The sequence below is a fragment of the Lynx rufus genome, unplaced genomic scaffold, assembly GCF_022079265.1.
Source record: "Lynx rufus isolate CCGP_SWC_20201006 ecotype Redwood Valley unplaced genomic scaffold, mLynRuf1.p SCAF_21, whole genome shotgun sequence".
NCBI classification, from domain to species: Eukaryota; Metazoa; Chordata; class Mammalia; order Carnivora; family Felidae; genus Lynx; species Lynx rufus.
In genome coordinates this window covers 9,500,273-9,525,477 of record NW_025814836.1, presented here as the reverse complement: position 1 = coordinate 9,525,477, position 25,205 = coordinate 9,500,273, and the positions used below count along the sequence as shown (strand labels likewise).

General features: G+C 49.0%; 1 protein-coding gene across 2 annotated transcripts in view; it reads left to right on the top strand.

Annotated features, from left to right (window-relative positions):
- The window catches only part of ALDH1A3 (aldehyde dehydrogenase 1 family member A3), a 37,034-nt gene that overhangs the window by 3,186 nt on the left and 8,643 nt on the right, over positions 1–25,205 (top strand). The window contains exons 2-10 of one of the 2 annotated variants that reach the window (XM_047086765.1): positions 1,985–2,089; positions 4,085–4,225; positions 8,655–8,784; positions 9,528–9,589; positions 11,797–11,925; positions 13,475–13,588; positions 15,783–15,885; positions 18,471–18,655; positions 24,265–24,429. In XM_047086765.1, coding sequence (XP_046942721.1) covers positions 1,985–2,089; positions 4,085–4,225; positions 8,655–8,784; positions 9,528–9,589; positions 11,797–11,925; positions 13,475–13,588; positions 15,783–15,885; positions 18,471–18,655; positions 24,265–24,429 — 1,134 coding nt within the window. The remainder of the gene's footprint in view (positions 1–1,984; positions 2,090–4,084; positions 4,226–8,654; positions 8,785–9,527; positions 9,590–11,796; positions 11,926–13,474; positions 13,589–15,782; positions 15,886–18,470; positions 18,656–24,264; positions 24,430–25,205) is intronic. The other variant, XM_047086766.1, reaches the window with a different exon arrangement.

The following is a 25,205-nucleotide window of genomic DNA, read 5'->3' as shown; positions in this document are numbered from 1 at the left end:
GGAGGCACATGCTTGGAGATGAAGTATAACAGACATCTGATCGTTGCAATCTGTCTCCATCTTCCTTATTTATATTCTCTTCTACCGTCTTCTCATTTCCCTCCCCCTTGGAATTGATACCAGGAAGGACCCAGAATCAGCAGTTTTCACTAACAGTCTCTATTTGCTAACCCACGAAATTTCATCTTCCGACAAATGCCCCCCCCCCCGCTCTGGCTCTGCTTTCGTCCCTGCGCTAACTGAACCCCTCTTCCCCACTTATTAATTTCTCGCTGTTACCGAGTGATTGCTCGCTGGATGGCAAGAGTGAACGCTTGGATTTGGTTTCAGCTGGAAGAATAAACCTGTAATTGTAGCCTGGCTTATTCCACGTGCTTCCCTGGGGGCCTGGCCTCATGTTGAAGAAGCTGAGCTTCCAGAAGTCAGACAGGCACGTCCTACAGGCAAGGGATGCCCTCAGCCCTGGATTCCACATGGGGGACAAGGTGCCTCTGCCCACCTGCCCCGGCAAGAGTTGGCCTTCTGTGCTTTGTCCCCGCCATGATGAGACTTCCCCGCTTTCAGAGAGAGTTACCAAAACGGTCTTTCCCCAGCAGCTTCGCAGAGCGCGCTTCCTTCTCAGTGAGCTTTGGAATTTTTACAGCAAAGTCCAGGACAGAGACCGTAATCAAGCCATGCACAAGCTGGATGAGATGTCGCTCTGCCTGCCTATCATCACTGGGGAGTCAAGTGTTCCTAATGAATAAAATTCACAGCAATTGAAAATAGCCATTGGAGTGACACAATTCTTTGAAAATTAATGAAAGGGAAGCAAAAGATACACATATAGATGTAGAAACGGACTTTGATGAGCTAGCTTTGTACTTAGAAATTATTGATGGAAATATTTCTAAGGTGTCTTACCCACGTCTGTGACTGGGGTCTTTGTGACGCCATGATGGGCTGTGATGACAAGGCTGTCCCAAGCTGGTACAGCAGCAGATCATCTGTCCTCTCTGGGTTACGGGGGCCTCCACACTGTCAGAACGTGTTTTGTATGTTAGCTGTCACCTCTGTTCCTCATTCCTTTCCCAAAGCCCTCTCTTTTAAAGTGGTGCTTTTTTAAGGTAGTTAGCAGCTAGAGTAAAGTAAGAGTAAATAGTACATACATTTCAGCGTGGGAACTTTGTGAATTCCTTTTCGTGTGCTCATGATGTCTTTTTTTTTTTAACATCCTTCTTCTCGGTTGTGTTCTAGGTAATTGAGGCCCCGAGCTAAATGATTTCTGTGGGTTAATTCCTTGGTTCTAGATATAAATGACTATTTGCTACATCTTTTCATATAACCAGACCATTTCCTAACCCAGATATTTATCTTTGTATTCCAACACTGGCTTTTATCAAGCCCAACATGAACATAGACATTTTAAAGAGAATGGGGGAGGAGTGCCAATGTACGTTTAACAAAGATTAGGGATTATGGTAAAATCCTTGTAGAAAGCCAATTCCTTGGCAATCTGGCTGGGGGTTTCCGCAAGAAGGAGGCAGAAGGGAGTGCTCACTGCCGACCTACCCTTCGCGGGTAGGTGATTCCTTGGCACTTATAGGTCCAAACCTATTTAGTCTTTGCCCAAACTCTATGAGGGTGTTGGATTTAACCTATACCCGCTAGCCATTCTTCCATGAATCCATATTAATGCTTTTTAAAAAGAGAGAGACAACATTTTAGAAAAATTCTAAATGACTTTAGTTTCATTATGACAAAAAGTAATTCTCTGAGAATGCATTAGAAGTTAGGAGACTTGGATTCTAATTCTGAGGGTGCTCCGGGGTGGGCGTGGGACTCCACCTCCCCTCCAGGTCTCATCTATAAAGGGGTGGGTGGGTGGGTAGGTGGCGGGGGGGGGGGTGGGGAAAGGACAAGACATTACCTAAGGTCCTCAGCATGTTGGAATGATATGATTTTGATTTAACCCTAATGCATTACAACTTCCTTTCCTGGTTAGATATTCATCAACAATGAATGGCACGAATCCAAGAGTGGAAAAAAGTTTGCCACATATAATCCTTCAACTCTAGAAAAAATATGTGAAGTAGAAGAAGGAGATAAGGTGAGTGCTCCACCTACCCCCCCCATCCCCCAAGTAATTAAATTGCCAATAATTAAAGGATAAGGAGGCAGTTTGGCTCAGTTGTAAGACAGAACGGGCCTGTCCTCCGGGTACGACCTAAGTTAGCTGCTTCCCAGACACATGGCCCAGAATGGGATCAATTAGGGACAATCCACTGCAAACAGTCACTCTCCTTTGATAGATGTTTCCCCATCTATAATGATGACCTCAGCTTTCCTCAGCACAGGGATAAAGGAAAGGTTTTTATCAATTATTTGAACCTGGAGGCATTAAAGAATCTTTCCAGAAAGCATTTCCGGCTGGTGTGTTTCACCCAAATGCAGCATTCTGGCAGGAGACACTTAAAAAAAAAAAAAAAAAAAAAAAAAAAAAAAGACTTGAAGGGAAAAAGACTCAGTGGCCAGATTTCTCTTCTGCCAGAACCTGAAATGATCATGTAAAGCTATAGTCTTTATAACTATTTAAAACAACTATATAACCTTAAAACTATATAATTTTGCATATATATCTATGTCTTCTGGATGTGTCCTTGATACATTTCAAAGCCGGAAAGTATCTTTTAAATATACGTGCCATTAGAAGAAATGTTGAAGGTAAAGCTTTTCTAAGGAGGGAAGGGAAATTGAAACCTCTCCTCCACCACTAGAGTAATCATCTGATGTTCTTATAAGCGTATGGGTAATGTCGAATGTGGACAGGGTGAAAGACATGTGTAAAATAGGCTTGAATTTGATCCCACCAGTAATAGTTCTGTGCCAGGCAGGAAACACAGTGGTTCTACCTATACAGACCCTTCTGTGTGTAGTGTTTCAGGCTAAGCTGTATTTACAAAGATAATAGCATCGGGGAGCTCGTCTTTATATGATGTCAGTACATGGGGTGGCTGGGGTGTGGGGGCACAGAGCAGGATTCCCAGTGGGTGATTCCCAAGTGCATCATTACACAGGAATCAAGGAGGAGAATGAGATCCCTGCCTCAGGCTCTGGCTTTTCTCTTGGTCTGGGTGAGTGCTCTGAGCCCGTGGAGTCAGAGGCTGTCCTGTCCCCTGTGCCTGGAGAGGCTCTGGCTCCCAGAGCCTGGAACAAGGAATTCAAAGTCTTAATATCTCCTTTGCCCAAGTTTTCAGTGGCCTCCAAGCATGCTTTGGAGACAGAGAATCTTGGTGGTGTCCCCCTCTTGATTGCATCCGGCATCACCTTCCTAGGGAAATGAGGCTCTGAGGGGCCTGGGGGAATGAGCTTTTGCCCATCAGCAATCAGAGCCTTGAACTCATTTTCCTGAAATAAGAATGGGTGACCTTAAACAACTCTAAATAATTCTCACCTCCTTTCTTTTACGAAGAAGTTTTGATTATAATTCTATGGGTGCGCAGAAAATCCAGTTCCTTGTCTATAAAATGGTGCAATACTTCTGCCCCCAGGGGGGTAGGTGAGGCTGAAGGGAGAGAAAAGTTCCAGATCCTCCCCGTCTGTGGACTTTTCCGATGTGGTCAGTTCCCAAGAAGCACTCCTGCCCCATTCTCACTATGGGACCAGAGTCCTCAGCTTGAATACAATGCCAAGCTAAAATAAAAAGACAGACATTTCCCCACCTAATTGAATAACTGCGGGAGTGTGTGTCCAGACTGAGCTAGCAAGTGGAAAAATCTTTTCCTACTTGGGTCACCAAGAAAAATAATTAAGGTCGGTAGTTTTAGAAACTATTTTAAAACGCTTTTATAATCAGAAGGATGGTTCATGCTTGGCCATTGTAGGAATCTTGAAAAAGACCTAAGATGTAAAGAAGCAGAAAGTCACGCTGAAGCCCCGAACAGGTCCAGAGATTTGAAACGTAGCTGCCATTTTCCGACTGCCACCAACCCCCTTCCTCTGCTTGTGTGATGGAGGCAGGTCTCTGCTGTTCTCCGAAACGGACAGCTGAGTTCTCCCAAAATGCAGTCACAGCAAAAGATGATACACTCACTCTGGTTTTCAGCCCGACGTGGACAAGGCAGTGGAGGCCGCACAAGCCGCCTTCCAGAGGGGCTCCCCGTGGCGCCGCCTGGATGCGCTGGGCCGTGGCCGGCTGCTGAATCAGTTGGCTGACCTGGTGGAGAGGGACCGCACCGTCTTGGCTGTGAGTACGCGCGCGTCGGCGGGCAGGTGTGGGACGACTGGCTGGCCTCACAGAGGGGGCCTGTCCCCCACGGAGTGTGGGGGAGACCCAGGGCGCTGGTTTTGTGTGGAAGTGGATGTGTTAGGCCCTTTGAGGTATGGCTCTCTGGCAGTAGGCACGTGTCCACGCCCTCCGCCGTCACCTGTTTGGTTTTGAAGTCAGACTGTTGCCCCCTGAAGTTCACATTCGGGACCAAGAAGTTGCCTGGATGCAGTTCAGCTGCGTTGGCGGTCCCCAGACTCATAGTCACAGCCAGCCAGATGAGCTAGGCCATATCCTGGCCCTGCACCTGTATGTTTATGACATTAATTTTTTTTTTCACATGAGATCTCTTTCAAAGTTAAGTTTAACTTCCTCCTAAGTGACAATATCCATGACATTACAGATTTAATGTGCTGGTGTATATATTTTTTGAATATTTATTAAGATAAATGCTGCCATTCAACATAGAAAAAACTGTTCCCCTATGACTTAAAAATCAATTCGGATCCCGCCTCTGCCACTTGCTAGCTGCGTGGCTTTGGACAAGTTGCTGTACTTCTCTGAGCATATATTTCTTTGTGGAAGATATCAGTAAGAATTGTATTTAAATGTTGTGAGAGTGCTCCATTTAAAATCCTTAGCAGAGGCCCTGGCATGCAGTAATCACTAACTAGATGACAGGTATTATTGGTAACAGCATTCCTCATAAATAATGCTGCACACCCAGCTCTATACCCTCCTGGCCAGTAATTTCTAGTAATCTTAGTTCTGCTGCTGCAAAATGGGCACATGAATTCCACCCACCCCATGAGGTAGGGCTGCTCCGATCAGACCGGACTGTGAAGACAATTATAGGTTGTAAATGCATTATTCACAGGGGTCCTAAGACCTTCCTTTAGTCTTGCAATGAGTGAGCAGAGGAAATTTCAGGGCCATCTCCTGCCTTGAGGTCCTCTGCACCCTCCACATGCTGCCCTCCTATGGCTTTGACTCCTGTTTAAAACTTGCTCCAAACCTTGAGGCCCAGTTGGTAGGGGAGAAAAATCTCCTTTTCAGCCTCTGATTTGGAAAAATGGTTCTTTCCTTTCTTGATCGGGTGTCTGGAACGAGCCATAGAATATCTACCGTCATGGAGAACAGCGTCATCCAGGACACTGAGATTGTTTTTGTCCCTGGATGTGTGTTTTGGGGGTGGAGGGCTCAAGAACCCTGCATCTCAGGTCCTGCTCTTAGGTGCAATGCCCAGAGGGTGTGTCTGCACAGAGACCTGAGCCTGCCTTCCTTCCTTCCTTCCTTCCTTCCTTCCTTCCTTCCTTCCTTTCTCCCTCCCCAGTCGGCCCTTGCCCGGCATGTGTGCCCCAAATCTGGGTGAGGGGTGGCTCCCTCTCAAGGTCAGCGTTTCTGTCCGAGGAGCCTCTGGTTTCTTCCTGCAACGAAAGCCAGCCTCAACTCTCAAGCTGCCAGACTGGCTTTTTCAAAAACATTTCTGTTTTCACCCAGCATGAGCTCATCAGTCTGCAATGTCCGTGGGGACTAATAGCAGGCGGGAGAGGATGTGCCCTGGGCACCCCTCCCCACCCTGTCCTCAAGTGTCAGTATCGTCTTAGGGAGCAGTGGCCATAGAACCACCTTCGCCGGCAGCCCGCCCCACGGGCCCGGCAGGACTGGGTCGTGATAGACGGAGCGAGTTGCCTGTGTTGTCGGGACCTGGCTGTGCACGAGAAACAAGATCCGGCTCTTTGCCACATCGTGAAAGGAACAAGAGAATTAGTGGGAAATATGTTTTTCAAACCAGGACCACATCATAGGAAAATACCCTCACCCTCCACCTTGATATGGTTTTCTTGCATTTTCATGCAGCGTAGTGCTTCTTACCATCATGTTCTCTTGCCGGCTCAGTGGTTTTGACAGAGCTACGTATTTACTTCTGTGTTCAATGTTTAGAAACAGATGTGGGCGATCCGGCAGCCCCAGCTTTCTCCCCCTTCCTGAGGCACCTGGGGCCCAGACTCTGGCTCTGTGGGTGCTCTCTCTGGAAGCGCCCCAAATCGGGGCCCTCCCTGTTGGCTCTCTTTTCAACCCAAGCCCCATTTCTGGGCCTCCTCATTTTAAGCTTTGGAATACTGACTTGAGTGAAGGGACAGGTTCCTTCGCACTTTGCCTCATTCTTTAGTATCTGAAGGTTACGATGCATTCGTTTTTCTGAAGGCATATTTTTCTCTTAAAATGTTAGAGGAAGTAAATGCAGGAGCGGCTGCGGTTCACTCCTGGTCCAGCCACAATAACTGTTTACAAGTCCCAATCAGTAGCTAACACTTGATATCTCAGGTTCAACCCTGTACACTCATCTGTGATTCTTTTTCTTTTTCTTTTTTTTTTTTTAACGTTTCAAAAGAATTTCCTGTCTAAACCTATTATGACCCTGGTTTTGCTTGGACAGATTCCATAAAACCAACCTGGCAAATTCATGTCATCCCTCTGGGAAGCAAAGTGGCCCAAGTTAATAGTGACAGCTAGCCGATGCTTGCTGAATCCTCACCATGTACCAGGCCTGTGTTGGGCACTTGGCCTGCGCATTCATTATCCCGTTTCAGAGATGAAGATACTGATGCCCAGAGAGGTTAGGTAACCTGTGCAAGGTTATCCAGCCAGAGGAGGTAAGCCAGGACTGGAGGCAGGACTTCCCTACCATGGTACGCCATAGTCTTCTGCCTTTCTCCTCCTTGTCCCATCCCAGAAAAAGACCAAGAATGATTCCCTCATCCCATCGACAGATATGCAGATGCCGTCAGGAGTAGGCCCGTCCTGGACTTTGGGGCGTTATTTGCAATGCTTGGGTTTCCTGTGGGAAGATAAAAGTTTCAACATGGAATCGATAGGAGCGTAAGGGACGGCACACTGGATCTTACGTTGGCCTCACTTGGTCCCTGAACAGCATCTGCTGGGGGTGGGACACACCCCAGACCCAGACCAGCCCTGTCATCTTCAGCAACTCACAGTCCTCTCTCTTCAGTGTCCCCAAGTAAGGATTGCCCAAAACGATGCCTCCCGAAAGGAAGATGATCATGATCATACAGCTGTCACCGGCAACAGTTAACATGGCACTTCCTGTGGGCGGGCCCTGCTCTAGCCCCCCCACTAGCCCCATGAGACAAGTACTACTATTAGTAGTAGTTATTAGTATTATTGTTATTATTATTATGATTATTCTCATTTTACAGATGAGGAAACTGAGGCAGAGAGGGATTCAGGGGCTCGCAGCTCAGCGAGGGAAGCGGTTGCTCCTGTTTAGAAATGCTTGGAACCCCAGTTCTGACAGAGCTGCCCCGAGCACCCTGTGTGGCCATTCTCCAATCTTCCCAGATGCAAATGTCTGGGGGCAGCCACCTCAGGAGTGGTCACTATGCCGGCTGGAAGTTTGATGCCCTGAATTCAGTGCCACTGACCCGCTAGGTGACCTTGGGTGTCACCTGGCTCCATTAGCCGTGGTGTCGGCACCTCAACGTGGGAACACAGGTGTCAAGCTCAGAGATGAGGCACACACAGGTGCACGTGGAGGGGGCCTCTCTTCCCTAGTAAGTCACCCTGTCACTGCATCGACGCTAAAATGAGAATCCAGCCCCAGGCTATGTGTCAGGGTGGCCACTTCCTGCAGAGATGGATGAATGGATGACAGGCGGTCTCAGCGCTGGACTCAACTGGGGCCGCTTGTCCAAGGGACAAAGGGGTTCTCTTAAACCCCGGCTGGAAATAGAAAAGAATCCGGACCATTGAGTGGCTGCGCACTCGCCCTGGGTAATCACCTCCCTCACTGCCAAGGGCGAGCCTGCTCCCTTCTGACCGACGGCGCATCCGGCTTGGGCAGCCCAGTTGGGGAGGACTGCGCCTTTGGCTGGTGGCACTACCCTTCGGGGCTCTGTCACTCTTTCCACAGCCACAAGGGTCAGCCTAGCCAAGAAAGAAGAATCGCATCCCCCCTTTTGTCAGAAGAAGCCAGCCTTTGTCCAGCCTCCCCAAAGCCTAACCTTCCAGGAGCTTCCCGGGAAATGCACAACGTGTGGCCAGGTCACAGAGCGAGACAACTGTGCTCCAGACAGAAGACCAAATGCTACCGTGTCCTCCTTCCCAGTGAGGCTCCAGATCAGACTTCTATCCACTGTCCTTCACGGGGACACCTGCCCATGCTCTGGCCAGCCCCCCAGATCGAGGTGTTTTGAAGGGAAAGAAATCCTCGACCGTCTGAGATAGGTCTTATGGGAAATGTGTGTCTTGCTTTCTGAAGGGACACGCAGAACATTGCACACACAGTGTTCTAGGGCTGTGCTCTCCTCCCCTGTCCCCTGTCTTTAACAGCCCGACAGCCAAAAGGGAAACTATGTCTAAAATAGATGTTGTCTTCATGTTGCAGACCCTGGAAACGATGGACACAGGGAAGCCATTCCTTCATGCCTTTTTCATCGACCTAGAGGGCTGTGTGAAAACCCTCAGATACTTTGCAGGGTGGGCTGACAAAATACAGGGACGGACCATCCCCACAGGTGAGCCAGCGCAAGACTCCTAGCCTCATCTGGGCCTTCTGGGGACCCTGTCTTCTCGTCACTCCAGGTAGCCTCTTCATAGCACCCCTGGTTTCCCCTTCAAGGTGCCTTCCCTGTCCCCAAAGGAAATGGTGCTGTGCTGATTTCTTCTCTTAAGGAGTTTTTTCTTTTTTAATTCTTTTTTTAATGTTCATTTATTTTTGAGAGAGAGAGAGCACGCGCTCGTGGGAGCTAGTGGGAAGGAGACACAGAATTGGAAGCAGGCTCCAGGCTCTGAGCTGTCAGCACAGAGCCCGACTCGGGGCTCAAACTCACAAACCGTTAGATCATGACCTGGGCCAAAGTCAGAGCTTAACCGGCTGAGCCACCCAGGCACCCCAAGGAATTTTACTTAAAAAAAAAAATGTTTACTTATATTTTAGAGAAAGAGAGCACGAGTGGGGGAGGGGCGGTGGAGCAGTGGATCCAAAGCCTATAAGCACAGAGCCTGATTTGGGGCTTGAACTCATGAACTGTGAGATCATGACCTGAGCCAAAGTTGGATGCTTAACTGACTGAACCCCACCCAGGCACCGCCCCAGGAAGTTTGCTTTTAAAATTGAGTTCAAAATCACTTCTTTGTAGACTAGACAAGACTTGGAGCTGATCCCATTGTGGGCTTCTGGGTTTCTTGTTGTTTTGCTACGTAAAATCCTTAACCTAGATTAATCCCAGTGTGTTCTCCTCCATGTAACCTCTTCCAGATGACAACGTTGTATGTTTCACCAGGCATGAACCTATAGGTGTGTGTGGAGCCATCACTCCGGTAAGTATGATGACTTTTCTGGATAGATCCATGTAGATCCCGCCCCACTCCCCTGTAGCCTTTGGAACCTGTTTCTGATGTGTTTTGATTTGATCACATCAGCATTAACTGAGCATTTGCTCTGTGGCATGGAGTTCAGTGCTTTAGAGTTATCAGGATAGATTAGATCCCGCTCCTGTTCTCAAGGGGCCGACCCCAGGAGCACAAGAGAAGGCACCATGGATTCCAAGCAGAGGGCTCAGGAATAGCAGGCTTAGCCTAGAGCAGTGGTTTCATAAGCCAGCCTTGAAGGATGAGAAAGAGTGGTTCAATAGGAAAGTGGGTTTTCTAAGCAGCAGGAATAGCCTGAGTGAAGGTGTAGGGTTGTCTGGGCTACTTGGAGAGCAAGGACAGCTGGTGAGGCCACACTTAGATGGGGACAAAGTGAGGAAGAGGAGGTGTACACATCAGGTGGTGTAGACCCAGTGGGCTGTGGCTGCCAAGGGCCTGGGACTGTATTCACCGTGCAGTGGGGAGCCTGGCAGGAGCCAGGGAATGTGGTAATGCTGCCCGTCTGTTGGAGGAAGCCCCGGGCCACTGCAACACCAGGGCGGGAGGCTGGGCAGACAAGTGACAGTGTACGGAGAGGATTGGAAATGTGCTCCCAGGGACGAAGGAGGTATGTGCATTCAGTAAACGGTTGAGAGTCCACTGTGTGCCAGGCATGGCACCAGGGTACCAGGTACTGAAGGCCTGAAGGAAAAGGGTCCAGCCCTTGTCCCTGAGAAACTTGCAGGTCACTTAAAAGGCTGAGGGGGGTATCCCCGCCAAGAAAATAAGACAGGAAATATTTGAGGACCTAGCAGAAGCATGGATTTGAAAGCTCCTAAGGATGTAGAGTTGGTGGAGTTCAGTGGCTGATCAGAGGTTGGGGGTGAGTCATGGCTGGAATTGGGTGGATCGTGTTGCTGGTTGATTTGAGGAAGACGGGGGGAGAAGTAGGTTTGGGTGGAGTGAAGTGAAAGATGAAGGTAAGTCTGGGCAGGTGAGGCAGAGGGGCCAGTGGGTCCCATCAGGCATTTGCATATTTGGGTCTAGAGCTCAAGAGAGAGGTGAGGGTTGGAGCTACCCACAGGCGATGGTCAGGACAAAGGTGTTCCCACCCATCAAGTTGGGAGGGGGGTCATCCAATGAGGAGTTGTAGAGTGACAGGAGAGGACCTGGGGCCAAATCCCAAAGACTATCAGGGGGTCCCACTGAGAAGTCTGAGCAGCAAGGGTCAAGGGCATCCCAGGAATGGGATACATTCCCAGACATTGATCATTCCTGTGATCAATGGGGTCACCTCCTTCCTTGAAATTAAACAAGACAGAAACACAGCTGTTAGATTTGCTCACCAACAGTGTTGTCGGGAGATTTGGGTGCAGCGGAAGCCCCACTGCTGGGGCTTACAGGAGGGGACCTGGGCACGTGGGCACAGCTCTGCCAAGAAGCTTTGAGGAGAGGGAAGGGAGCTGCTGGAAGCAGTACAGGCCAAGGGAAGGTGTGGCTTTGCTTGTCAGATGGGAAAGAGGATGGTATTTGCATGCTAAGAAGTGGGGATCCAGGAAAGAGGGGACCCCAACCATTAGGGGGTAAACCCAAAACAATACCATCATTTAGCCAAGCGTATCGACCCTTGGGAACTGAGATCTTATGTTTATTGTCTATGGTAGGAATTCCAGACAGAGCTGGGGAAGAAATATATACATATAGCAGAAATATAAACATACAGCAGAGTCCTCTTTGCAAAGACTACCTATTAACATCTCCCAGAATGCAGTTTAGGAAGCACTGGGCAGGAATGAGTTTCTTTTTCATTTTAATGTTTTTTCATTTATCTTTGAGAGAGAGAGAGAGAGTATGAACTGGGGAGGAGCAGAGAGAGAAGGAGAAAGGGAATCCCAAGCAGGTTCTGCACTGTCATCACAGAGCCCAATGTGGGGCTCATCTCAAGAACTGTGAGATCTTGACCTGAGCCGAACTCAAGAGTCAGGCGCTTTACCAACTGAGCCACCCAGGTGCCCCAGGAATGAAGTTCTGATCATTGCTGTCCTGTGTTACCTCTTATGCCCCAAATCTAGACCCTGCGAAGCAAATACCCTTCGGGGAGGCATCGTGGGGCCTCCAGGACAGGGGAGCAGGGTGGATCTAGGCCCTCCCACGAGTTCCTCTGTGTTCTGTTGTAGTGGAACTTCCCTCTGCTGATGCTGGTGTGGAAGCTGGCCCCGGCTCTCTGCTGTGGGAACACCGTAGTTGTGAAGCCGGCGGAGCAGACCCCCCTCACGGCCCTTTATCTGGGCTCTCTGATCAAGGAGGTAAGGCATCCAGAAGAGAAAGACAATAGTGTGCGTTGTTGATAACATTCCCACTCCCAGGCACCAGGCCACCGGCACCAGATAATGCTGCCCCGTCGAGCTGGGCTGCGGGTGACAGTGCCAGCCTGCTCACAGCTGAGTGGGAGGGAAGGGCTTCTGTGTCTCACTTGGCAACTGTACATTCTTTCTCCTGCTTGCGGTCACTGAGCTAGAAGAAACTCCATTCCTCCCACTGATCCTAATGAGAATACTTAACTCTTATTATGGGTTCAAACCTATGGTTGAGGAGCAAATGTTGTGTCTAGAGAATTTGTAGGAGGGGCACTTGAGAGGGAGCCAAATATTTGGGGGTTCTTTGGTCCTTGCATTTGTGGCGTATGAAATGGTCTGGTTTTCTCCCGGAGGGACGGTCTTGCGGGCTCCCACGGAAGCGGCTGCCCCGAGCCGGGCCCACTCACCAGTGCTCTTGCTCTCCGACGACTGTCCTCTCCCCCGGGACAGCCACCGTTCCAGGAAATAAGCCGCCCAAACACACCTGGCAACATGCTTCAGTCCTTCTGTGCCCAGCTTGTATGCTGCAAAGAGGTTAAAAAAGAAACAGGAAGGGAAAAGGGATGGGAGAAAAGATCCATTCATGTCACTTCTCAACTGGGCGAATACGACCAGGAAGCGTGACCTTTACCGCTTAGAAGTAAGGCTGCAGCAGCGGCCAGAAACTGACCAGTTTCCCACTTTCCTTTGACTGGTGATGTTGGACATGATTACATAATATTCATGAGACTGACAGAACTGGTAAAACACAGCCCCTAGGACAACTAAGACTCAAGCACCATGTCCTAAATTCTTCCCTTTTAAAATAATGTGTTTTAAGAACATTAAATATTAAATTAATTAAACATTTGTTAAATAGCATCCTCCCCCCCACCCCCCACCGACCTCATTCACTTGCGGTATTCTTGGTTAATAAAGAGGCCTCAGATGTGCAAAGCAGGAGGCATGAATGTGGAAGAGATGGCAGTCCCCACCTTGAGGACCTGCCAGTTCAGGGTGTGGCCCGAGAGCTTTGAGGGAGTGATTACACTGTTGCCATTTGGAACACTGATGAGGCAGGTTTAAAAAATGAAAAGCTGAAGGTCATAGAGGATATTTTTCAGGTGCCTCTGAGCCTTGGGGCTTGTGAGCAAGGTATCTCTCTTCTCCCAACACACACATAGACAGATACACACAGACACACTCATGCACACGCACGTGCACATGCACAGAATGGTGCTCGGCTGTGGAGGCTCACCGCCGTTTTGGTCAGAGGCCCTTTTGGGTTATTAAGTGCTGCCTGGAAGGAAGGGTGTGCACCTCACCCTGGCCCAGCCCACACACTGGCCGCGTGGGGCTGGGCCCTGAGGTGGACGTATGACCCAGGCCCTGGCTTCCCAGTGAGGGTGCCGCTGGGCTCGTGGACATCCTACAGCGGTTGGCCTGTTGGCCCAAGCATGGTCTGTGGTAGACGCTGGTCCGTTGTCCTCCTCTGAATGCCACCTCAATTTCCATCCAGGTCGGATTCCCTCCAGGAGTGGTCAACATCGTGCCAGGATTTGGGCCCACGGTGGGAGCAGCCATGTCTTCTCACCCTCAGATCAGCAAGCTAGCCTTCACGGGGTCTACAGAGGTAACCTTCCTCACTGGCTGTGGGCAAAAGTAGCAGTCACTGCATGATCTGAGACCTGGGAACTTTTCCTTTGAGGAGCTGAACTATGGTTTATTATCCTTCTAAATATGACCGTGTTATTTAATACAGAACAATCAGTAAAAATAATAACATAATAATAAGTAAATAAATAAAGTCACTGGTCCAGTTTCCAAACTAAATAAATGTCTAATAGAACTCAGAAGCCTTAGAAGAAAAGATTGGTAGATAAGATAAAATAAAAATGTAAAACATCCAGAGGACAAACAACATCACAATTGAAGGGAAAGGATAAATAGCAAGCTGGGAGAAAACCAGTCATAATTCATGCAGCTCTCCGAGGCTTAAAATCCATAATATCCCTAAAAATCAAGGGGGGGGGGCAGAAAGCACACTGAATGATAAGACAATGGGTAATTCAGAAAAGAGAAACACCGAATGTCCAATAAGCTTGACCTAAGTTCCTGGTTTTGTCTGACATGCAAAATCCAGTGAAATTCAGATTCTTTTTTTGTCCATCAGATTGGTAAAAATTGGAATCCAGTGTCATTGACGTTACCAGGAAATGGGCACTCACCCACCCCAGTACCAGGATGCAGGGCAATGTTGCAGCACTGACCACAAATTTGAAAGCGTCAAACTTGTGCCCCAGAAATGCCATTTCAAAGCAACTACTTACAGAAATATTCCCGTATACTGTCAGGTATACGGTATCCATTCTGTACGCCGTGTTGCAGACCCTACAATAAGGAAAACTGTCCCGCTTCTGTGATTGAAGCACAAAAACGTGGGAAAGTATCTTCGGGACGATCGCACTGGTAAAAGCATGGGTGTGGAGAAATAGAAATCGTTCATAAGGGTACCCAAGAAATTCTCAATTGTGGCCACCTCTGGGCAGGTCCTGGGCCACAGGGTGAAGGGAGATGAGAACTTCCCCCCTTTTTAACTGACACACATATGCGTGTGGAATTATTTTTTAATATTTCGTCCTTGAGAAAGAACACTGAACACAGAATAAACAGAATAAACGCTGTCCGTGCAGTGAGTGTCTCCTTCTTCCCCCTAAGATTCGTCCAGCTTGGAGCCTGAGAGGGCAGTACCATAACCACCCTCCTCTGCCGGCTGGGGTGAACCTGCTAGAGAAGCCTAGTCAGAACCGAATTGGGGCCCTGCATGGCGTCATAATAGCCGGGGGGCGCTCAGCACGTTTTCCTACCCTAAGTGCCCCTGTTCCGTCCACCTGTGAGAGCACCCCTCAACCCCACAAGGACTCGCCAGCCCGTGGCAGACTGGTCTTGCTGTGGTTGCTCTCGGGGGACAATCACTGTCACTCTGGAACTTTTCCAAGCATCATTCCAGTCCAGCAACTGTGAGCTGGACAATTTTTAAAACACACTCACACTCAAGTTTTGGGGAAACGGCCTCAGCCCTAGAAGAGCCCAGCCCTGCCTCTTGCTAGCTTAGCTGCCTGGTTCCAAGCCTCTGTGTGCACATTGGTCTCTGAGAGTCTTCCCAGCTCTGAGTGTGCGGCACCAGCTGTGTGACGGGCCCAGCTTGGCTTCTAGCAGTACGTGGATTGATAAGAGAGACCCGTCAGGGACATGAAGGAGGTTGGTAGGTGGTCCCTCTGTTACTGCACAGCACGCCCATTCTCTCCCTCCCCCCTGGGGAAGCCTCAGTCTTGAGTCTGTTTTCAGAGAATTGGCCCTTTCTCATCCTGAAGGTCGGCTTCCCTATTACCCCAACATTTGGAGGTTCCCTGAGATTATACCACAGAGCCACACGGAACCACCTCCCCTACTGGTGGGGGCTGGTCCCCTCAGGCCCCTTGCCAGACTAGCAGGACCAGCCTGCTGCCAGGACGGACAGGCACCAGGACAAGCGGGTAGCTGGCTGTGCCCCTAGCCAACTGTGTGGCTGTGGGTGAACCGCTGGGCCTTCCAAAGGCTCCCACTCCACCCCTGTAAGTGGAACAGTTTGGACCAAGGATTCCAGTGATGTCAAGATCTGATGCATGAGATGCAGGGAGTGGGAAGACACTATCATGGCCCGGGGCACCTGGGCAGAGAGGCAGGGGAGCCCTGGGCATGCTGTGCCCACTGCCTCCTAGGCTGGAATGTTCAGGCCATGCCTGGCCCCATCTGAGGTTTCATCTGGTCTGTTTTTTATCCTGAAGGTTGGAAAGTTGGTTAAAGAAGCCGCCTCCCGGAGCAATCTGAAGAGGGTGACACTGGAGCTTGGGGGCAAAAACCCCTGTATCGTGTGTGCTGATGCCGACCGTGAGTCTCTCCCCTTGTGGGCATTGCTGGGGCTTTATGGGATCCATAAACCTCTCCCTGTTTCCTTGCCCAAATTCAGGACCAATTGAGACAGACACACACACACACACACACACACACACACACACGCACGCACCGGCTGTTTTTCCACCTTGGGTTGTCCTGCCATAAGTAGGCAGATGGAGATCAAAACACCAGCTTTATTGCTGATAGAAAGCTGCATTGGAGGAAAATATGTCCCATGTGGTGGCGGAGAGGCTGCCTGTTCCTGCCTTTGAAGATTAAGTTTACGTCGCCTGTCCCTGCAGAGCTGGGGCCATGGGGAGCAAGTCCAGATTCTTCTCCAGAGTCCTGTGTGCAGGGAGGAGGCCAAGACAAGGAGGAGCAGGGCAGATGCTCCCCACTCACAGGCATTAATCACTCTACCCTCGCAGTCAGTATTTCCTACAGTGCTTCGAGGCTCTCCGAACACTTGAGATGTTTCTTCCTTCTTTGTCTCAGGCCTGACAGATGAGAGGACAGTGGCAGCTGACCCTTAGAATTACCTCCCTGGTCTGAGTGCTCTCTCTCTCTCCCTCCACCTCGAGAAAGCAACCCTGCCCAGCTGCTTGAGGGCAGTTTGTGTCTTGCTAGAGCTTCATGGATGCACAATATGAAAATAGATGCTATTCTTGGCGGCTGTGTCCAGAAGGAGGAAGAAAGGGCCACATCGGGCATTCATTCACCTGCTGATAGGGTCAGCCGCCAAAAGGTGTCACTTCCCAAGTACCCTGAAGCGCCCTAAAGAGTAGCCTCTCCCACCTGCCCACTGGTGCCAGAAATTCCTCTCACGGAAAACAAAGCCTTCCATTCCACGCTCAGATAAGGTTGGAACTACAAATATCCCTGAGAAAAATTACCCTGGCCCAATTTCTTGCTAAGGTGTAAATGACTGATATGACTTCCTCTCCTTGAAGCTGGCTTTCAATGGGAGAGTGGCCTGAGGGAGGAAACAAGCTTCAAGGAAGGAGAGGGAAGCTGGGCATGAAGACAGGGCTCGTTTTTCACCTGGATTGGTAGCCCTTGCGGGAGCATCATTAGTGTTGCTGATGGTTTCTGGAGCCACATGAAACAGTTCTGGGTATTGCCACATTTGGGCTCCCCAACTCCAATCCTGAAGAGCCAGGACCCCTGTTTTGCATTCTTGTGCCACCATATCTGGGTGCCCCGTCTGCACCTCAGCTCATCTTCTTACCCCCTCGGTGAAACAAACAAACAAACAACAACAACAACAACAACAAAACTGCAGCTAAAACACAAAACCCTTCCATGTTTGAGGCTTGGTTTTACAAGGGTCATAAACACCCTATGTAGCCATTTCCTGCTTCTCATCCAGGCAGCACCAGTCCACAAAAGTAAATTCAGACGTCGCTGGCATCCAGACATAGTGTCAATGGTGACATGCCCCCATTCCCCACCACTTGCAGCCATTACCCCTGGCTCCTGTCAGGATGCGGGAGGGGCAGTTGGCACAGAGGGTCAGGGAAAGCCAGAACCTTACGGTGCTGTCTGCTGATCCAGAGACTTCTACAGACTGTCCTGCTGGAGAGCAATGGCTCAGTTCTCAAAGTGGAGGCCAGCAGTCCTCAGAGCTGCCTCAGAGCAGTGCTGGGTGTCTGTGGATCACCTGCTCATGGCAAAGCTGCATGTCTTAAGCAGCAGTGTGTGCATTGGAGGGGTGGGGGATGTGGAAAAACCAGCTAACAGTGAAGCACATCCCCAAAGGTTTTACTTATAAGCACCCTTCTAGTTTTAACTCGGTGCCTGCTCTCCAGTTCAGATTCAGCCCCCATGAGGCAGGATCCCTGCTTTCTTTTTTAACCCATATAAGTTCTACATGGAGTTCATGCTGCTTAGTAAGGCTTCATAAGCAAAAGAAGCTTGCTTAATAGGACTTGATAAGTGAAGGAAGCACAAGGTGGAAAATGTGGGCTGTCACCAATTGGGGGCGCCTCGGTGGCTCAGTCTGTTAAGCAGCAACTTTGGCTCAGGTCAGGATCTCAGGATTCCTGGGTTCCAGCCCCACCACCGCTCTGTGCTGACAGCTCAGAGCCTGGAGCCTGCTTCGGATTCTGTGTTTCTCTCTCTGTCCTCCCCTCCCCTGCTCGTGCTCTCTCTCTTGCTCTCAAAAATGAATAAACATTAAAAAAAAAATTTTTTTAAGCTCTCACCAATTGGCCTACATCCAGACTTACCAAAGGTTAATCTATAGAATGGGGGTCCTCCCGAGAGGGGGAGGGGAGGGATCCACGAGCAGGTGAACGGAGGGGGGGTGGAGGGGAGGATTACTACAACTCTCCGAGTTCATTAGCATAGTAAAGAAGTCCAGCAGTCCCAGAACTCACTTAACCCCCCACTCCCAGTGCACCAGAAAATCCCTTTTCCCATCCTCTCTGTTGGGAAATGCCGAGAATAAAATTAATTTCTGAAACGCAGCCATTCCGGGGCCTGTTTTCTTGCGCCGGCAATTAGAGCTGCAGCTGTCACCAGTCCGGCCCTAACGACTTAATCGCTTCCTCTTGCCCCCGCCGCTCCCCTCCCTCCAGTGGACTTGGCGGTGGAGTGCGCCCATCAGGGAGTGTTCTTCAACCAAGGTCAGTGCTGCACGGCCGCCTCGAGGGTGTTCGTGGAGGAGCAGGTGTACGCCGAGTTCGTCAGGCGGAGCGTGGAATATGCCAAGAAACGTCCCGTCGGAGACCCCTTCGACGTCAGAACGGAACAGGGGCCCCAGGTAACCTACCGATGTGTGGGAACCCTGCGTTGCGCGTCTGGAGGCTGGACCAGGCAGCCCCTTTGACCACAGCCCCTTACAGCTCTGGTGCTTTTTGATTCCACGGTCCCTCCCGAAGCAGAAGGGAGGCTGCTTGCCTCCTGAGGCTTTTGTTGAGGCGCCATCGAGGGACAGGGCAGTCCCATCAGGTCTCTGTGGGCTTCTAAAGTGGGAGCGGACACACACCCCTGTATGTTGCTCTCTGCAGCAAATAATGCCAAGCTCAGGGCCTTGGCAGGAGGGAGGCGCTCCCAGATCAGAAGGCCTTATGCTTGCACCCTCCAGCCAAGAGGACCCTCCAATTTTTGAGCCACCAGGATCCCCAGAGGAGAGACCCAGGCAGAGGCTGTCTGACTTGGCTGGTTTCCCTACAAAAGAGGGGTTGTAATCCTGGGCGAAAGGCAGCAAAGTGCAAGCAGAGGCAAAGTACCCAGAGCAGTCTCAGCCTCCGGGCCCTGGAGCTCACATGTGCTATAGGACAAGGTGACCGTCAGAAACCAAAGAGCCCCAGTGGAGAGGGCTCTGGGAACCGGGATGCCTCTCTGGGCGGGCGGAACATGTCACTGGAGGCCTGGTTTTCAAAACTAACGGCAGGATGAAAATGATCATAACCACGAGGTTTAATAACCTCTTTAAAAGGGCACATCCTGTATCACTTTCTTGCTAATTATGCAGTGCTCGCAGATGGATAAATATTTAAAAGAGGGCAGCCTGACCATCCCATGCATTACTGAAATAGAGCTCGACAGCAACCCACTTTTCTCGTAGCCAAAGTCCTGCCCCAGCCACGAAGTTTCAAATCACGTGTCAAGACTCACCTACTTATGTCTATATCCTGGGAACTTGCTGCTTACCCACTGCAGTGGCACCATGTGTTTACATGGGAAGCCATGGATCTGAGTGCAAGTTTGGCTCTATGACTTTGAGAAAGTCCCAAGCTCCTTCCAAACCTCAGTTTCCTCGTCTGGAAAATGGGAGTAATGGATGAATATTATGAATATTTCAAGGCACCTAATAAGTCTTTATTTTTTAAGGAGGGGAGCTGAGCATTAAATGACAGCCTCCCTGATCTAGGTAGCAATGAATGTCTGTGCATGACTTCAGGTCACGTCGGTCAGGTCTTGCTTGACCATCCCGTGGGGACGATCTGGCTGGGGAAGGGGGAGGACCACGTGGAAAAGGTGCATTTCTGGCCACAGTGCCCATCCTTGCCTTTTCCCAGCCCACATGCTCTGTGGCTCCAATGCCATGTGACCCTGGTGGAGAGAAGCATCTCAGCTTGTGGCCAAAACTCCCCACCCTGCCAGACCTCAGCTCCAAACCCAGCGGCCAGTGACACAAAGTTGTCCAGTGGCCTTGGTTGGATTTCAGGTCTGAATGCAAACATGGCCACAAGTCATTACCAAACCCACCGTCATTGTAAAGCTAATCCAGACTCCGTGGGAAATATGTGAGCTGATCCCATAGTAAGGAAACCCTTTCACCCCATCATTATTCATAAGTCTCTTTCCAAGGCTCCAGGCTTGACTTTTGAAGCCAGATACAGAAACCTCTTCCAAGAGAGCAGATCCAAGCAGAATGGGTGTTGATTTCGTCGGTGCTTTTGATGCTGCTGCTAAAAGTCCTTTTGAAAGCTCACTTAAGCCGCCTAACCTCAGCATATTATTTTAGGACACTGTTGGATTTTTTTCTCCCAAAGTGCTTTTTCATCTATGGTAATAAGATTTTTACTCAGAGAGGATTTACAGCTGTCCAAATAGTCAGTCCTGTCTGTCTCATGCCTGTAAAACAGCTAGCTGACCTAGATCGGTGTCCACTGCAGGCAGTTGCTTTGCCGAATGCTCCAAAATCTCTTAGGTTTATTTGGCAACGAGGCACATAAACACTGCACAGGCCACCTGGTGGGGGCAGGATCCGGTGCCCTCTCCAGTGGAGCCCAGTGCAACTTTCCACCTGTCCTTCGGGGTCCGTCTGACTCCGTCTCTGGTGTTGTGCCCCACCGGGCCATTCACTTCTGGCAGGTCTTCTTCCAGCACTGGAAGTCACCAGCTGCCATTTCTTGGAGGACTATTAGATTTAGACAATGTGTTCACATGGACTCATCAGGAAAAGTTGAGTCTGGATATGCAGGCTTCCCACGGGGACCCCGGCACTGCCTATAGGACAGACAGGTGAGAAGTCTGGTCTTACAGGCAGAGAATGGTCACAGCCACTCAGGACCCATAGTTTGATAAAGCCCTACAAGCCCTCTGGGCCTCTGGGGAGGAGGAAAGAGCAGTTCTGGAACTTTTAACCCAAGACCAGGTTCATCCAGAGACAAATTGAGAGAACCTTGAGATATTCCTGGATCCATTACAGTTGTTTAAATTCGTTCTCTAGGCGAGAATGCAGACATAGGAGTTAAAACCTAGGGCACATCTAAATGTCAATAGAGAAAAGTCTTTCTTCCATCCTTCTTCCTCTTGCACGGACCTGGTTCTTAACCTTCCCTCCGTGGGTACCCCACAGTCTTAGTTTCTCACATAGCCCTCCAGAATTTCTTTATGTATATATAAGGAAACAGGAATATGTGTTCTGATTTCCCCTGTTTCACCCACAAGATAACTATGACATCTATACTGCTTGCACCTTGGTTTTTGTGTCTAATAAGAAATTTGAAGACCTTTCCATACCAGGCCATGAGAACCTGCCTCATTCTTTTTCACAGGTACATAAAATCCTGCTTTATGAATTCACCAGGATTCAAATCACATGTTCTTCTTTTTTTTAATATTGTATTTATTTTTGAGATGGAGACAGAACATGAATGTGGGAATGGCAGAGAGAGACACACACACGCACACAGAATCTGAAGCAGGCTCCAGGCTCTGAGCTGTCAGCACAGAGCCTGATGTAGGGCTCGACTCGAACTCATGAACCGAGAGAACATGACCTGAGCCGAAGTCAGATGCTTCACAGACTGAGCCACCCAGGCGCCCTTACCATGTTCTTTTTCTAATTAAAGTTTATTTATTTTTGAGAGAGAGGGGGACAGAGCATGTGCATGCATGCGTGTGCTAGTGGGGGAGGGGCAGAGAGTGAGGGAGAAAGAATCTGAAGCAGAATCCTGATCTGCGCTGTCAGTGCATATCCTGACGCAGGGCTCGATCCCACAAACTGTGAGATCATGACCTGAGCCCAAACAAGAGTCAGACACTTAACCAACTGAGCCATCAGGGCACCCCTCAAACAACGTGTTCTGATGAACATGTCAGTATGTGCAGTTACACACGATGTTGTATGTCATTTTGTAAACATACAAGGACATCAGTGGGACGGAGTCCCCAAGTGGGATTACCGAGTGGGAGCACATTTGTAATTTCTGCAAGCATTGCCAAATTACCTTCGAAGAGGATGAACCAACTTATGTTATACCAACCTTGTGTGAGCTTGTCTGTTTCTCCAGCCTTACTAATAGGATATGGATTTTGCCCATCCGAGAGTTAAGAACCGTATCTCACTTAGTTTTAATACGCATGTATCTCTTATAAGGAGTAAGGCAGAACATCTTATCATGTTTAAAAGCTATTTGCAGTCCCTTTTCCATAAACTCTGCAGGTGCTTTGCATATTTTTTCCTTATATTTCTGGTCATTTTTCTTATCATTTCCAAGGACTCATTATTTTTTATTTTTAAATATTTATTTATTTTTAGATAGAGAGCAGGGGAGGGACAGAGAGAGAGAGGGAGACAGAGAACCACAAGCAGACTCTGCACTGTCAGCTCAGAGCCATAAGCGAGACTAGATCTCACAAGCCCTGAGATCATGACCTGAGCCGAAATCAAGAGTCGGATGCTTAACAGACTGAGCCCTGCAGATACCCCTCTAAGAACTCTTTAATTTTTTTTTAATGTTTATTTATTTTTGAGACAGAGAGAGACAGAGAGCATGAATGGGGGAGGGGCAGAGAGAGAGGGAGACACAGAATCAGAAGCAGGCTCCAGGCTCTGAGCTGTCGGCGCAGAGCCCGATGCGGGGCTCGGACTCACAGACCGTGACATCATGACCTGAGCCGAAGTTGGAAGTTCAACCGACTGAGCCACCCAGGCACCAGGAACTCTTTAAATGCTAGAGAAATTAGCTCCAGTTCTATGAAATGACTTGTCAGGTTTTTTTTCCAGTTTGTTTTTTGCCCTTTGATTTTGCTTATGATGTTTTTGCATTTTTTTATATAATATACTCAAATTTATCATCTTTTCTTTTTGGCTTTTGGGTTTCACATCATAGACCATCAACACCCAATATTTACAGAAGCATTCTCCCACATGAGAGAATTTGAGAACTTCCCTGCGTTCATTTTTCATGGTTTAATTTTTGATCTGTTTGGAATTTATCCTGGTACAAGGATCCAAAACTTGGAATTTTAACACTGGATCCGCACTTCAGGAGATGACTGGTCTAGGGACGTGCATGATTTGTGCCCACTGGTTCTGAAAAAGCCAGCCTGCTCCTCAGGAACAGTCATCCAAATACACCATTGGGTTTGCTTATTTCTCTTTTTTAATTTAAAATTGTTTTAAGAAAACCAGTTTTTCTGTCCAAAAATCTCAGTTACCGCAAACCAATCACAGTCAAAAAACTCTGTCTCTCTCAGCCAAAGAGGAAGGGACTTAGCAGCTGGGTCATGGCCATGAACAGGGCATCCATGGATTAGGGAAGAAGGCCTACTTGGGATGAGGATAGCACTTCTTCCCTTGAGCACAGTCTCACAAAAAGGGTGCCCTTTGACAGCTATTTGGGTGCCATGTCCAAGAGCAGAGTGTTAGGCTAGTGATGCAGGGTGCACGCTAGCCCAGGAGATTCCTAGGCAAGGTGGCAGAAGGTGGAGCCTTTCTGATGACCTGGCTCCTTACAAACAAGCAGCCCATCCATCTCACCTTCAGGCTTACTCTGCTGTATTTCTGGGGGTTTGGGTACAGTGGTTAGCTCTCCTTCCTACTTCTCCACATTATGGATGGAAAATTCCAGTAACTGTTACGCTGATCCATGGTGCCCTGTGCGAAGGGCGCAGGGGTGCCAGATAACATACATGGCACTCAACTAGATTTGACATTCAAATAAGCAATAAATGACGTTTACCAAACATTGGTTTGGGATATACTTATGCTGAAAATGTCATTTATTGCTTTTCAAAAATTCAAATTTAATTGGGCATCCTGTAGTTTTATTTGCTAAATCTGGCAGCCTTCCCAGGATGCGAAGGGTTGGGAGAGCAAAGAACGTGACCACTTCAGATCTTGTTTCATTCATGGATTTGCTTAACAGCATGGAAGAGGTCAGTCATATGAATAAACCCTACACCTAGAGAGGATGAGAAGAGCCTATCTCCCCCTCTCTCCCCTGCTCCGAAGAGCCTAGATGTGTGCATCAGAGGAGTATTTGTATACAAGGCACATCTGCTCCATGACTTATGACTTGGCAAGAACATTTAGGGGTAGGACAGCTGATCATGTGAAAGGCCATTGGACTCATAAGATGGCAGCCACTGCCCAGGAGGAATCCAGGCTGTACTTCTCATTGTGTTTTGCAGATTGACCAAAAGCAGTTTGACAAAATCCTCGATCTGATCGAGAGTGGGAAGAAGGAGGGAGCCAAACTGGAATGTGGGGGTTCGGCTATGGAAGACAGGGGGCTCTTCATTAAACCCACGGTCTTCTCAGAAGTTACTGACACCATGAGGATTGCCAAAGAGGAGGTACTGGGCACTGCAGGAAAAGCTTCATTCCATGGGGACTCTTATGGGACTCGAAGGGGGAGAGGGCTGGGCCTTTCAAACAGAAGTCTTCTCTAGGGCTTGGGCATCCCAGAAGTCTTTGTGCAGGGAATGTTTTCTTTTCTCCTGTGGCCTTCTTCCTCTCCTTTGGGGTCCTGAGAGAAGCCATCTTGCCTACCTGCCTTTGGGAACCCCAAGCACTGTATAGCATGTGCAGAGTTTGTTCTAAACCCCCCATTTTCACACATCTCTGGGGATCAACCGTCCCTCTTCTGTCTTCTGACACATCCTTGGGTTAGCACATGCTGGAAGGCTCTTGCTGCCTATAGGTTCACAGTCCAGAGCTGCCTTCATTCCCCCTAGACTGAACTGAAATGACAAGTGTGTTGATGCAAAGAACACCTCACGGCTGGAATTCTCTATGAAGTTTTCCACCATGAGCATCTTTGCAAATGGTGGACCTCCATATGACTTCCTTATGACCTCCATAAAAGTGTGATTCTAACTTTGTCTTTCAATCTTACCATTAATCTAGATGGAAACTGGTTCCCACCTAGGGTCCTGGGTGGTTCGATCCTGGGATGTGGTCTTTTGGGACGTGTGAGAAAGTGAATTACTGCCTTCCTGTGGGGGTATTTTACAGACTTTCTCCTAGAGATTTTTATGGGATTTTTATTTTTATTTTGCATAACAAGGAACACTGTCTCATCCCCTCCCCTGGGAGTTATTAGGGAAACATTTTATGGCATCTTCATTGA